This window comes from Oenanthe melanoleuca, chromosome 2, assembly GCF_029582105.1.
Source record: "Oenanthe melanoleuca isolate GR-GAL-2019-014 chromosome 2, OMel1.0, whole genome shotgun sequence".
Lineage (NCBI taxonomy): Eukaryota > Metazoa > Chordata > Aves > Passeriformes > Muscicapidae > Oenanthe > Oenanthe melanoleuca.
The window spans coordinates 36117627-36133487 of NC_079335.1; the positions used below are offsets into that span (position 1 = coordinate 36117627).

General features: G+C 32.8%; 1 protein-coding gene across 3 annotated transcripts in view; it reads left to right on the forward strand.

The window, feature by feature from the left end:
* ASPH (aspartate beta-hydroxylase) overlaps window positions 1–15861 on the forward strand; it is a 109043-nt gene that overhangs the window by 21615 nt on the left and 71567 nt on the right. Inside the window, exon 5 of one of the 3 annotated variants that reach the window (XM_056482977.1) lies at window positions 2770–9326. The exons of the other annotated variants lie outside the window; for them this stretch is intronic. Within the exon in view, the coding sequence (XP_056338952.1) occupies window positions 2770–3011 (242 nt within the window). The 3' untranslated portion in view covers window positions 3012–9326. Of the gene's footprint in view, window positions 1–2769; window positions 9327–15861 lie in introns of those variants that run through there. 3 annotated transcript variants of the gene reach the window in all.

Consider the following 15861-nt stretch of genomic DNA (forward strand, 5'->3'; position numbering starts at 1 on the left):
TCCCTTTATTGTTCTTGTGCATTTAGTTCAGAGTAGTCCAGCTATGCAGAAAATTGCAAAACCCCATCCATCAGCAGTCAAATGGTAATAAGCAGTAGAATCCAAGTAAAAAAATTTTTTCCCCTATGCTCTTCCCTATTTTTCTTATGTTCTACTGTAGCACTTTATAGTATTAAAGGTTGGCTTGTGCTCATTTTTTTAAGAGGTGTTTGCAGGGGAAGAAAGGCTTTGCCTTGTTAAATGCATGTAGGGAAGTCCTGTGCCCTACTGCTTGTGGTTACTATTGAACAGACAAATATTTTGCCTCTTTCAGTTCACTTGGATTTAAATTGTCATGTTAAAACTCCTCTTGAAATAAAGTAATTGTAACTTGTGAGTCTCTGCTTTAGTAGGGTATGGCTGCTCTGCTTTTGTCACCATTTTCAGATACTTGTTAGGATGCTTTTGTGAGCTTACTGATTTTTACTTTGAAAAGCAGTTCTTGATTATGGGTTGAATGAAGATGAAAACAGAGTATAAATCAGCTGGCAGGTTTTTGATACTCTTTCTTAGAAAACAAGATAAATGTATGAAATCCTGTTTTTTTTTCTTTAACTCAGGCTGAAGTGTTGTTGGAGGGGTTTTTTTTATTTGTTCTTGGGTTTATTTTGTTAAATTCAAAGGTCATTATCTTCATCTTGGATAAATTTTTTTCAAAGAATTGCAAAGAAACAGTTAAAGTTTTTTTTTTTTGGTGGTTTTTTGACAAAGACTGTAACACACACATTCCAATGTCTGTGGCTCCCTTTGGAGTTCTAGTATTTTCAAAGAAAATGTGCTGCTGTACTCCATTTTGTAAACGTAATTGCCCAAAAGTCTTGACTTAATGCAAGAATAGGTGCACCTATATGATTTTGTATGTGTGTACAAAAATGACTTCTAAAGCCTGAAGTCTTTTGAGAATAGTGTGCTGGTTTTTTTTCTTTTGTTGTTTTTTTTTTTTCTGTTTTTTTTCCCCCCATTTTTCAAAGAGATTCTTACAGGCTAGAATGACACAAGTATTAATTCTGTATTTATAACTTAGATTGTACTTTTAGGATTTTTAGATTCAAGTTTCCATTGTTATAATGAGATTTTTGTCTTCAGTAAATATCCTTAATTTAATTTATGTCTTTACATCTTACATGAGCCAAATTATGAAAACAAATTAGAATAACTAAGTACTGTGCATAAAGTTGTTTATAAAATTTAATTTTTATAGAACTAAGCCATGGAAGAAGTTGGAGAGGGATATTTATAATACCTTGATTGCCTCCTGGATTCAGTCTGTCATTTTTAAACCTTTGGGCTATCCAGTGAAAAGTTAAAGAGAATGGCTGGTCAATCAAGTAGAGGTTCTGGACATCCAGGTACAAGGATGTGGAATATCATGGACTTGGAAGTTTCTTCAGAATTATCATTGATAATTTCACTATGTGCTGTAAGAAAAACATGTTGAAATGTGTTAAATGTCTCTGCCATGAACTTCTCTATCTTGAATGTTTCATTAACCTTCATCTAATATTGCTTTGTAATCTGCATGTGCAATGTGTTCACTTAATTTTATGTTTCAACAATCTGTCTTCACCTTTAGCTCACTTTTCTGCTTGTCTTTTCAACACAAATGAAGATTTGTTCTGGTTAGAAGTGGGGGAAATTCCTCCTTCTGCAGCTTTTAAGTGTACCAGTAATTGTTTCTTGTTGCCTGGTCATTCTGTTGTGCTTTTCCTAGAATGGAAAATTTGAAATGTTATTTAGTAACGACTGTAAAACAGTGATTTTAATTTAAAAAAACTCAAACAAACCTAAGCAAGACCTTCCCAAAAACAGGAGGAGTAATAAGCCATGGCTTATTTGCACTTTACAAATGCCATTTAGATCAGTGGGTCTTGTAACATAAAATAGTAACTTCTAATATTTGGTACTTTAGCAGTGATGAACTCACTCTTTAGTTATTCTGGCCTTCTCTACTTCAGCTCTTTACCCTGCTTTAGATTTTTTATATAACAAAACTTATGCTCTGTATTGGCTACCTATTCATTTTTATCTGGTGTTCTGTATATCCTCAGGTGTGGAAATAATTCCTGAGGATCAAGTACATCATATAAAAAATCTATCATAGAAAAAAATGATTGAGAAACATGTTCAAATACCCAAGCAAGCAAACAAACTGTGGAATGACACCCCTCAGCAATTAGAATCCTCACTTCTAAGCAAAATCAAAATTCTGCATGGATAAAAGTGTTATCCCTAACACTGTGTCTGTGATGAGTTTGTTTATATACTCTTTGCTTTTAAATGTTATTCTTGGCCATCAGTTGTAAGCTTTCAAATTTGAACATGATGGTTTAAAAAATAAAGAAAACTAAATGAGTGATTTTAAAGTAGTAAAAGATTACTGATAAAAAATTGTCTAAAGGTGAATGCTGTGGCAGAAAGCCTGAATGTAAATGGATTTAGTTTTAGGACTAGGAAGAAGAGAAAGCAAAGCTACTGCCATTTTGTCTCCTTTTTTTAGTAGGATTCTGGCATAATATTTTGCATGTTTATTGCCCAAATTATAGTCTGTATTGGAAAGATTCAACTTTCTTAACATCCTTCTATTTCCTAGTTAGCATTCCTGTAAAGACTTCTGTCTGTGACAAGAGATGTCTTTCACAGATACTCCTTTTGCAGTTTCCTCTTTCCACCTAACTGCTGTCTCTTTTTTCCCCTTCCCTCTCTCTCTCTCTTTCCTCTATTCTTGTATAGGCCTGACCAAAGATGGCAGTAATGAAAATATTGATTCCCTTGAGGAAGTCCTTAATATTTTAGCAGAGGAAAGCTCTGATTGGTTTTATGGCTTTCTCTCATTTCTCTATGATGTATTGACTCCTTTTGAAATACTAGAAGAAGAAGAGAGCGAAGCTGCAGATGATGTTGATGGTACGTCACAGAATGAAGGGGTTCAGGGAAAAAAGACTTGTGTTATTTTGGATTTACAGAACCAGTGACTGAAAGACTAATTTGATTGGCTTTCAAAAATGTCCATGAAATCATCAGTCTTATTATAGCAAGAATTCATGGCATTGAGGGAAACTTCCCAAATGGACACACTAAAGTTTGAACTAAAGTTAGCCATGCAATGCTGTTTCAGTAGTTGAAAGCCTTTCAAGAATTTTTCCATTTTTGTGACAGGATGACAAGTCTTACACAAGTGTGTAAATATGTAGAATAAAACATGTATCTGTGGTTGTGTAGTTTCTGTATGTGCTTCAGTTTGTGCATTTTGTGCACACAACTTACAAAGCTTAAGTGTAATAATCTCTACTGTTAACACTATAACATTTGTCTTTCCAGCAAGCATTAACTGAAGTATTTTATAACAGCCTTGATTATAAAGTATTCTAGCATGACTGCATTTTGTAAATACTTGTTTTTATGTTAATCCTTAATATAGACACAACAATGATAATTCTCTTGTGAAATATGATTTTATTAATTAACTTATTTTGTGATTCACTGATTTCTCAGATAGGTTCTTTTTCTTGTTCAAAGAAAAGCACTGCATTTATAAGCACTTGAAAATGCTACAGAAACATTTATTTCTAAGGTAGCTAGCATCTTGTATTCAGAAACTACTCTGTCATATGGTTTATTCCCACTGCTTTGTCTGTTTTCAAACTAAATCTTCAGTAATTTCTTTAATATGACAATCACATCACAAGGGCTGTTCCAAATTCCTTTTCGTTTTTAAGGTGGGCCTTCTGTGGAAGTGGGAAGCTGTGATTATGTATTTCTAATGTAATACTGAATATATTAAAGACTAATTGGAAATTAGATTTTAATGTCTTCTATTCCTTGAGCAGTTGAAGTATTTAATGTAGTTTTGCAAATTTCAATCTTTTTCTTGTGAAACTGCTTTATGACAGTCATTCCAAAGATACTTTTCATGTATGTGAATTCTGTCTTCTGTCATGAAGTTATTGGAATAGAAAGGGCAGTTTATAATTGTGTCTTTAAGTTTGTGTCAGGTATCAATCAAAAGCTGAAACTGAGCTGTCCTCTTAAAATGTGAATAATGTACTCAAATTATTGTTAAAATTGTATCAAATTGTTTTTTGTAATGCCTGCTTTGCCTAAGTTTGTATTGGTTTCCTATATGAAGTTGATTGCCAAGTTTAAACACTAGTAGTTGCAGGCTGAAATTTTAACTTCTTTTTAAACTGAATAAGATTTCACTTACTTTGGCATGCCATTTTAATTTAACATGCCTGTTGGAATAAACTTCCTCTAGATCATATTTTAAAGTAATAAAAATGTGCTAGTGTTAAGCAAGTGAAATGTTGTGATGGGCTAAGGTCAAGGTGATGGGCTGCTCAAGGTTTGTGAATTAAATAGAGCCATGAGAGCATTGGTCACATTTTCTTCCAAATATTTGGGGATTATGATATAAGTAAGCTAACAGTTTATAAATTTAATTGTTTTTAAACCATTCAATTAAATTCACTGCAAGAAACTTGCAGTGTCTCAGATGTAGGAAATAAGTAAGGTTAGGTTATTTTGTTTTTAGAAGTTTTTAAATCTTAATTTTAGAAGCAGATTTGAATTAGAAATAAGAGTTTCATCACTGTTTTGGGATAATAATACCTCTCAGTGTGAAATAAAAATTATCATGGAATATTGAATTCTGTTGTAGATGCTTCAGTAATGGAGCTAGATAGCCAAAAAGAGAAGGGCAACAGCTGTTGTAAGAAATATATATAACTTCTATATATTGAAGTTTATACAAAATAGTTAAAGAATGAATTGATGAACTGGGAATTTTTCAAGTGAAATTGAGGTGGATTGTTTGAATCACAAGAAATCTACAGGCATTGAGATAGGTGATCAACAAACAGTGAATTAGTTTAACATGGGCTGCAGATAAGAAATGCAGCCAACAGAGTTCTGATTCTATATCCTGCAACCTCCTTGTTGGTTTTATTAAGTGTGTAGGCATCAGCTTGAAAACAATTGTAGTGGGAATGAATAGTTTGTAAGGGGAGAAGGGGTGAGAGGTGGGTGCAAAGACCCAGTGAAGTACCTTTGTAGGGTACTTAATTTCTGGAAAATAGTCTTCTCTCAGGACTGTTCATTTCCCTGGAGTTGTTCCTGTTAACAATTGAGCCCTTACCCTTGCTGAGTGGAGCTCTCAAAACTCTCCAAAAGTTTGGAATAGGAGTTTGGTTTTCATGTATTCTGTTAATGGCTGTGATTACAAGCAAAGCTTGGCTAAGTAAGGAAGGTAATAAGATTTAATTGAATCTTCAGTTATATCAGCATGGCAGCTTTTTTTTTGTTTGCTCATTTGTTTTAAAAAAGGCATTTAACAGGAAAAAACCATTAAGCTGAGTATGATGTACGAATAAGCAAAGAAAACTGAATAGTATCCCAATTTGCTTGTGAGTCTGCACAAATTGTTTCAAATTAGTTGAGGAACTTGAAAACTAAATTTTTAGTTTGATTGTGACTATAAAAATGCAGTCATTAATTTTTTTTAAAGTATTTTTAAAGTATGGGCTGAAAACTGTGACGTATTGCCTTCTATTATTTTAGAAAGCAAGGGTGTTGCTTTCTCCTGTGGTTTCTGGTCTGAGAATTTAAAATAGAAGAAAATTAGTAGCAAACAATATTTTCTATGTGGAAAATATATTGCTTAAGAGATAAGAACTTGCTGGGTTTTATGCCTAGCAAGGAATGAAACTACTGATTTAATATTAAATTTGACATGCAGTTTCATTAGATATCCTCATATTCCTTACAGTTAATTTATATTAAATTTTCGGATCTCCAGAAATAAATGTCTGTGACTAAAATTGTAGTCTTCCAGTTTGTCCAGCACTTTTGGAAATGTGTGGGATGTTCTACTTTGTCATTTGTTAGTAAATGTTTGATATTTTAATTGCCGGTCTTCAAGCAAAACACTGCATTAACCTTCATAGCAAAGCTTTTGCTTGCTTTCTTGTGATACTAATGAAAATAAATTCATAGGGGGAAAAACCCTTAATACCCATACATCTGAAATGGCTGAAAACTTTTGGAAGCTTTGAACCCCAGATTTCTGTGACCACCTTCAGCAGTATTTAATTTGAAAGTAGAAGAGTGTTATAAGGCAGAGAGAAATCACATTGCTCATAATGTATAGAATAGCTTTGAATTGGAGAGAATAAAGAGTACATTGTTTGCATATCTGTTAAAATTCATATTACAAAATTTTTTGCCAGTATTTTTCCCTGACCACTTTAAGAAAATTCATTATTAGCCTCAATTGTCTGTTTGTAGAAGTCAGATTTTCATAACAGTTATTGGTATAGGTTTCATTTAGATAGCAGCATAGAAGTGTATGTTGAAGCATTAGAAAGATTTTAATTTCATTTCATGGTTGGTTGGGAGAGGTAAAAACCACCTGTATTGTAAATGTAATTTGAGAGGTGGGGAAAGCTGTTGTGTACAGATCAGTCATTTTGGAGAGTTGTGTTACTGTATTCCCTGTTTGGTTTCCATCAGATAAGCAGCTGTCATAATGATGTCACACTGGCACGAAATACATTAACTATTGTCTTTCTCATGGTCAGTTAGGATGTGTGTCTCAAGATGAGGCCAGTAAAGGCAAGATTTGCTTGTTGGTTTCTTACATCTGCTTGTATGGGATGCAACATTAACATCTGTGAGTTCAGGAAACAAAAATGCTTTCTACCACATGTATCTGATCTGGATATTTATTCTGACATTAGGCAGCTAAATAAGCAACAGGCATTAAAGCAACATATGGAGAATATAATGAAGTTTGGTGTTTGGTTGTTTGGGGGGTTTATGTGTTAGTTGTATGAATTAAAACTCTTGCACTTGGAGACATATGGGATTTGGTAAGACAAGTGCTCTGAGCTCAGTTTAAGGTAAGTGGTTGTTAGCTTTCTGTCAGTAAACTAATTTTGTTTAGCAGATGATCTTGTGTATCTAATATAGCATATTACAAATGCACAATCATAGTAATGATTATGTGCAGGGGGATATACAAACAAGCATAATTTTTTCTGGCTTGCAGTTCTTCTGGAAAAGGAAAATAAAGAGAAAAAATGTTAATAATAATTTTGGCTTACAGATTTGTATTTCCTCTTTTGGTACTGCACTTTTAACGTCTTTTGCTAATTTTCTGTGTGGTTAAGGAGGTTCTTGATGAAGCATCTTTAATTAAGGCAAGAGTCTGAACATCAGCGCTAGTGTTTTAAAACTTGATACTTTATATTCTGTTATCCAAGCTTTGCACAAATTGCAGAAGGGTAGCAAGTGCTATCTGTCAGCTGCTTAGTGCCAACCTGGCCCATGTGCTTTCTGCAGTAATTGCAAAGTAGCCTCTCCCCTTTTCGCATCTAAGTGGATAAACCACCTTAATTAGCTCACATTTGTTTTGTGGTGCTGCAGCTTAAAAGTGTTTATGCAGGTAGAGGTTGTGGAGAAATTGACTTCCAGGAATTTTTTCACATAGCAAAGCCTTTCATCTAGCAAGGCTATTAAAGTTTTCAGGGTTATTAAATGAATAAAATAGTATTTGCACTTGACAGGTTGTTCAATATAGTGTTTAATATGAGAAAGTAAGTTTGTCAGCATCTGGGAAACTGCTCAAAAATGGAGAGCTTTTTGCCTATTATTTTTCTTTTGCAATGCTTATCTTTCTAAATAAAAATAGTATTTATATATTTTTCTTCTGATGCTTAAGTTCTAAATCTGTGCTCTCACTTGGGAGCTGTTTGTGGGGAATGTTCTTGAAGGTTTTTATGGGGAAAAATAGAGGAAGTGACTGGACTTCGTTGCAAAATAAAAATGTTTTGTAATATTCCTGAGCTTCAAAGGATCAGTTAAGATGGCAAGTTGACCACCTTTAAGCTCTATATGAAAATAACCACTTTGAGAGGAGTATTTAATTTATAGAATGACTATTTAAAGCGGTTATTTAAAAAATATTGTAAACCTATCTGCCTGAGTTAACTTTGTACTCAGCCTTTTAATTATAGTAGCCATTTCTGACATTTGATGATATCAATTGTATATTTTCTTCTTGAATTGCCAACATTGCATATTTATAATGTGGGATTGAATGGGGAAAAAAAAGGAATTTTAAAATTAGCTCATAACGAGTGTGAAGCTACTTGAATTGGACTTTAGAGTCCACAAGTTCAACTTCTTGACTTATAGAATTCTAGACACTTGTTTGTGTACCCCCCGTGCTGTAATAACCTCAGTCTTTGCCATGAATTCCCTTAGGTGCCAGATATGCCCTGGACATTGCTATCTTGGAAAACAAGGTGGTTTGCACCCATCTTGCTTCAGCATAATTGGGGCTGACAAGTAAGGCTTCCCTGTGCTGTAGGGATTTCCCCTTGTAGGGATCATGTCCAGGTGGAAATCAAGATGCAGCAGGATTCTGGTCTTGTGATTCATGCATAATACTAATGTTTTAAAATATATTATTTACATACTTCTCTTGTGAACAGATCTATGAATAATATGTTAAAGTTTACATGATTTATGTAATTATGTCTTGAATTGATAATTTGCTGGAAACTGTAGTGCTATTCATTGCATGAAAGCAGATTGAAATAAAATTACTGCTTGTCTGAATATTTAACAAGTAAAATAACAGTAATCAGTGAACAAGGTATTTTGCAATCTTTCAACATAGTGCCTATATGTTTATTTAAAAATAATTTGAAATATCTGTATGATAGCTTTTGTGTCTACTGATACTTGTAAAATATTAGTTTTCCTTGTCAACACATGCTTTTAAGAGTATCTTGAAATATACAGTAATGTTTATTTTTAATATGAAAAGAGGAAAGGAGCTGGAAGTTTAAATGGCTTTGTGCAACTTTTCTGTGTACTTTTTATTGTTTGTTATTTTCACTGATGATGTAAATGAAAGTTGGAGTCTTTTATATGATAAAAATGTTCACTTATTCTTCCATGCACTTCTTAGAAATAGTAAGACTGAATAATGATTTTAATCAAGTTAGAGCTCTGGACTTCAACAATGGTGGTAATCTATGAGGGAAGAGCTTGAAAAAATCATATCCCAGGTATGAATTTGTAAGGAAATTAATCTGAAGCCTGTATTTTTACTTGACTAAGCTTTTTAAAAACAATTTTGGCCATAGTATCAACACTTGATATTTTGAAAACACATAGGTTTTCAAAATAGAAGTTAGATGCAAGGTCGCTACAATGACTTTAATGGCTACATTCTTTAAATTTATGATTTCATTTTTTTAGTATAGGCTATCAGAGTATTGTTTTTTCATATTAAATGTTGATATATGACACAGTTTAGGTAGATACTGTTTTCTGGGAACCTAAGCTCATGGTGCAGATGTTCAGTGTGGGTGTTTTGTATGTCTGAATGAGAAGCCTAGTGTTGATACATGGGAATATCTCTTCTCATTTAATAAGATTATGTATGAGTTTAAAAATACATAGTTACTCTATCTGTTCAGCTTTTCTTTACTTTCTAGTTGGCTTTTAGGTAGCAACCTACTTGATTTTTGTGGTTAAAATTGCTGCTTTATGGGATTTAAATCTTGATCCACAGCATCATAATAGTGATAATCCAGTCTCTTTTAATGATATTAAAAAGATGAAGCTAAATATTATTTGTTTTTTTGGAAAGGCTTTTGCCTTTATGCCTCTTCTGGTACTAGCTATGAAGTGCAATAAAGAGGCTGACTGCTCTCAGTTTGTTAGCTACAGTGGGAAAAGAAGACAGCACCTGATCTTGGAAAATAAGGTTTATTTTTTTATATAAAAATCCTAACAGTCTGAAGTACTGCAGTAAGTATTTGAACTCTAATGAAATGGTAACTGCTTTTTGGATCTGGGTAATACCTTTGCCAAAACATTTATTTTCCTTTGGATAAAGGAACATATTTTGTAATTTATTGTAAGAAAACAGTCAGTTTATACACTCTGCAATACCTGTGTAATTCAAAGACTTTTGAGTTAGCATGTTTATAAAATATTTATAAAACTTCATAGAAGCATAAATTAATGAATTTGGGAGGGAAGAGACAAATACCCTACAGACAAATCAGAAGGGGGGGTGATTATAATTGTGTGGCACTTGTCTAGAGAGAACTGAGCAATCTCCTAGCTTAGACACTTCACAAGTAGCATGCATCTGGTGATGTGATGCTTTTCTTTGAGTAGTTAGTCTTTCATATTAGTACTTGTGATGGTTCTGCAACTGAAGTTGCTTTATCCGTAATGAGTTAATAATTTGTATTTTTCCATAGCATTGTAGTGTACTATGTAAAGTGAACTTTTTACATAACATGGCAGGTTGGGAAATTTCTTGTCAAGTTTATTAAACATCACAAATATGTTCATAACCTATTTCCATTTTGCAACTAATTAGGTGATGAGCCAGGAGGGGTAGCCAAGAAAAAAACTAAACTCAAAGGTATTTTTAATGTTCTTTTTCCTGCAGAACTTTATGCAGATAATGGTGTCTGAAATGCATGTGCATTACGAATACCAACTGTGGGTTATAATGTTTACTAATATTAGCTGTGCTGGCTAAATATTTCCTAATGGTGGAGCAAAATATTGTTCTTGCAATTTCTCAGTTTTTTTTTTTAATGTTGATTGGAATTTTGTGGCAATGCAAGTGCTTTCCTAACTAGAAATTATATTTCTTTTGTGTGGATTTTCTTTACAACAGATATCTTGTTTGGATTGTGAGTAGTTTATGATAACCTGATTTTTGCATGTTTTTAAGCAAGATTTTGCTCTGTGTGAAATCCTCTTCATTATCTTCCATGAATTCATGATACTATTATTGTATTGTAATTGGACTTTAGTGCCTTAATTTTTCTAAGACTGTACTTTACAAGTTTCATCTATTTTTTTTCCTGTGGAAGTTGAAATTTAGGCAAAGTTCAGTAACTTCCCCTTTAATATTATTTGCAGGATTGATTGCAGCATTTTCTAAAAGCTTAGCATGGGATAGCTTCCAACCTATTTATGCCATATATTTATTTATAATTACATTGCTGTATGAAGACAAAAAGAAGCTAATTAGCCTCAGCAAACACCAGATGTCCTTCAGGAGCTTAGCTTTTTATATCTGCTCAGTTATCTCTGGGCAGCATGAGACTATGCAAACAGTCTCTATGTTATATTAAAAACATATAGACTGTAAGCAGTATATGAAAAATGCATACTGTTCACCATACAAACCTTCATGAGGAAAAAGGTATATTTGCTAAGGAAAGCTCATTTCAGTGTGACCTTTCTCAGCTTCTTGCATCAAGTTGAAATTTTTAGCATTTGTTCCACATTGGGCTTGGTAGAACTTGGTTGCAAACTGCACATGTCCAAGAATGTAGTAAATGTCACTTAGAAATCCTTTCCTGAGTTTTGGATTATTTTTCAGTGGTGGATATGAGAATAAAGAAATGTCGTATCTCAAATGTTTTATGTCAAAAACCATTTGAAAGGAAATATGATGTCATTCCTTTTAGACTCAGCTATGTAATTGAGTTGTTCATTCCACAGTAGCTAGAGGCAGACCTGTTTTTTGCCTCAACAGACTGCAGTCTCTCTCAAAAGTCTGACTAAAAATAGAACTGTTTATATGTAAAAGTCATTCTCACTTTCTTAATAATGTAGGAGTATTAATTTCAAAATTAAATGGAAATATTGCATACAGATTTAATGGAAAAATCTCTGAATTTTATTGACTTAAAAATTCCTTATTCTGGAGAATTCCACTGATACTGGCAAATATTTTCAAAATTATGGAAAAAGGGAAATTGAACATTAAACATATTGAAAATAAATTTCAAGGATTCTGTTCTGACTGTTCTTATGACCTGTTATCTGTGTACCCTGACACAGCCAAATGTGTATTAAGTAGAGAAAAGAAGCACAAGAGACACTCCAAAAGAAAAACTCCAAAAGAAAAAAATGTTACTGATAACTGAAAAGCAAAGTTATAAGAACCAATTTACAATTATTGCTTTGATTTCACTGAGTTTAGTCTAACCCAGTTAACTTTTTTGGACTTGATTTAATTCATCAGGACATTACTGTTTCTTCTTGTACTTCTCAATACGTACTTTGGTTATCTTTTATAAGTCTCTAATTAATACAAGGTAGCAATATCACTAAAACATTGTATTGTATATTTGTGTAATAACATTTACAACTGTTATGCTGTTGTCAAAGGTTCAGAGTTTATTGTGATTTTCACACTCACAGGCAAAAGCGGTTTTAGCATTCTGCAGAAGTTAACAGTAAGATAATAGAGGCATGGTTTTCTCTAGATTAACACTTCATTTGGATGCAGCTGCAGTATAAGCCAAGGTTATTCGCTGGCTGCATGGTGTGAGATGTTCCTAAAAGTCAAAACTAATTTAAGTTGCTTAAAGCTTAGGATGTTAACTATACAAGTTTAAATCTAACAAACATTAAATAATTTTTTGATTAAAGCTTTTACATGGTTGCTCATAAGATGTTTTTTGGCCTAAGAATGGTTCTCTTATTGAACATTTCCTCTTTTTTAAATGAAAAACTAAAAAGTAAAAGAAGCTATTAAAGAATCACTCAAGAAATTGAGGGAGAAGCAGGAATCCAAGAAGGAGGAAAATGAAGAAGAAAAAAAGAAAACCAGGAAAGGAAAAGATGCTACTGATCGAAAGGACAAGAAAGCTGTTGATATGAATAAATTAAAGAAAGATTCTGACAAGGCTAAAAGAGACAGAGGAAAGGAAAAAGGCCTAGACAAAAGTATAAAATCGAAGGACACTACAAAAAAGTCAGCCAGTGAAAAGGATGGCACTGTTCAGGTGGGAAAAGACAAAGAAACAAAAAAGATAGTTAAAAGCCAATCCAAGGAAGACAAGAAAGAAAAGAAATAAACAAGAGTTCCTGTTCTGCTAATGAGGAACAGACCTCCAGAATGTAAAATTCAGCATATTTATATGAATGTGGTAAATATGGCAATAAGAAAATAATGTTTTCTGGAAATAGTATGAACAAAGGCTATATATAGTATTTTTTAAAAACTGTTCAGTGTGTATACTGGTATTGTAAACACAAAGCAGAAACATCTGCTGTGAAACTCAAGTATGTACATATGTTAATGTGCCTGGCTACCAATGTGTATTGAAAACATTCAAATGTCAAATTTATGCCAGTTACTTCAAGTCTACTCTAAATATGGGTTTGGGTTTTGTGATTTTTTTTTTTTTTTCCTTTCTTGTTTGTTTGTATTTGCTTGATGTGGAGATGAAATTCTAATGTTATATATGAAATGCAAGTTTAAAGACAATATTAAGAGGCTTATCTGGACACATGTAGTGGAAACCCAAAATTTTTCTATTTCACAGAAACAACCAAGAGGAACATTAATGGACTGTAATGTCATAGGAACTAAACAAATAAATGCAACTTATTCTCTCCCAAACTTTTTCCCTAAGGAAACTTTTTCCTGAGAAAACTATTTTGTACGTAAATAGTCGAACCAACTTGAGTGTTGCACTTTAGCATGAGACCCCAGGGGACATTAAATCAAAATGTTCCTAAATTTTTGATCCCATGACAATATGTTTCTGCTTTTCTTCCATTCCCTATTTATTTAATTATTTTATATCTCTATATTTAAATATAGTGTTGGAAAGCTTGATTCATTATCACTTTTTATTGAACTGTGTCCTAATTTTTTTCCAACTTTGCCAACCATTTGGTTATGAATACTGCTGAAAATTAGGCCACCTATTTCATCATTGATGAGTATTGTTGTATTCCAATTACATTTAAGATGTGATATGCTAGTGCTACTCTATTCTGTTTGAACTTGTTTAGAGAAATCTGATATATTTTTGCAGCTATTATCTTCTTCAACACTTTCAAGTGCATGATGCTTCTATAAGCAAAATCTTGTGTTAGTTTGTTCTTATAGATTCTGTATTTTTAGCATAAAAGTCTCTTTAGAATAAAACTCCAAAACATATCTGCAGAAATAATAGAGAGATTTCGGTATTATTAGGTCTACAGTTGCTTTCAAGTTTATTTAGAAATGAATATTTTCCAAATAAATTTGAAAGCAAGTATATTGCACAGAATTGCACAATATAAATACACAGGATTCAGAAAAAAAAATTTAATGGAAGTTTAAGATTGATTCTTGGTATACTGCAGCATTAGTTTCAAGAAAACAAAATTAAGGAGTTAAATTGAGAATGAGTATATATATGCATGTGAATGGTAATTTAAGATTGAAGTCCTGAAGGTTGATTCTGTTTGTAGTTTTGCTAAAATTTTGTTTCCAACAGTTGGCAATACACTTACCTCAGCCGTTCCATACAGATGTCTGCATCATGCTTTGATCCCTAGAATTATAAGATGTGATAATAAGGTTAAAGTTGATTTGATAATTTTTTTTTTTAGAGGAAGTGCAATATTCAAATAATTATGAAAAATAGTTCACATTAAAGCTGTAGAAGACAGTACAGTATCTTAAGATTCTGGCTGTGATCATTCACAGAGATTATCTACTCTGAGGTATTTTCTAAATATTTATAAATTCATGAAGAGGGAGGGAAGAAATGTGCATTGTGAACTTTACAGTGCCTAGCAAAAAATATGAGAGAATGAAGATCTAATAAAAGCACTTCCATAATAAACATTCTCTGTTAGATTTTGATGGTGATAGATATATTTATTCAGCTTTGCTCTGGTAAGTGTTAAAATGCAAATTTGACCAGAGGAGCATTCAAATCACACTTCTCAAGGATAGTGGCACAATGGTGTAGTGCACATCACTTTTTATTTTCTCCCATAGTGTGACAGAACTTGTAACTATGTGGGAGTGAAATTTGAAATGAATTGCTGTTCTGATTAACATATTGTATCTATGGCCCAAAGTTTATGGGGTTCTGGAAAGGTTGGGTTGTTTTATTTTTTTTCCTTTCCAAAGTAAATTTTATATAGCACTCCAGGCTATACAGACAGCCACGAAATAAAGTATTTTTCCCCCAGATATCTGTTGTGTTGTTGTATATCTCTATGAAATATTATTGTCATTAAACTTAATGCAACAAGTTACCACATAGGCTCAAAAAATGTGCCAGACAAGTAAAAGCTAAATGCAATTTTAGTAAACAGAAGAGAAAAAATAGTATCTTACAAAAAGTAAATGATTTACTATATTACATACTTGACAAGATTGAATAGAAATCAGTGTTAAGCAGGATAGATGTGTATAAAAAGCTTGAAGGTCAAGTTGAGAAATGTGCAAGAGAAAGAAAGAGACTTGGTTCCTTCTTTCCTGTTAAGTACCCATAGTGCTTGTTGGGTGTGGAATATTGGCTGTCTGTTGAAATGTCTTGAATTCATTTATTGTTCACGAAGCAGAGCGTGTGGTTGTCTGGAACTGAACATATGAGTAATTGAAGATAAAAAGACTTATTTAAAGCAGTATATGTGTAAAGTATCTGAACTGCGTTTGTGAAAGCAAGGTGGCTGTTTCCATGCTTTTGGATTCTGAAGTGTGAGAGAGTGGTTAATATGACTTACTGGTTTTGTCTCCATCCTAAGATGATTACAGAAGGAAGTAACTTCTTACTCTTGTAGTTATTAATATTACTGCAGGAAAAGATGAATATCTTAATGGTATTTTCTAATATAGAAAGGTGTTTTTTAATGACTAATATAGGGTGTTTTTTTAATGACTTAAGAAAATTGGGCAAAAACTAAGTGTAGATTTGGAATTTTTCTTCTAGCTTCTTATTTTGACTCCAAAGTGGATACAGCCTACCTACCTATTTT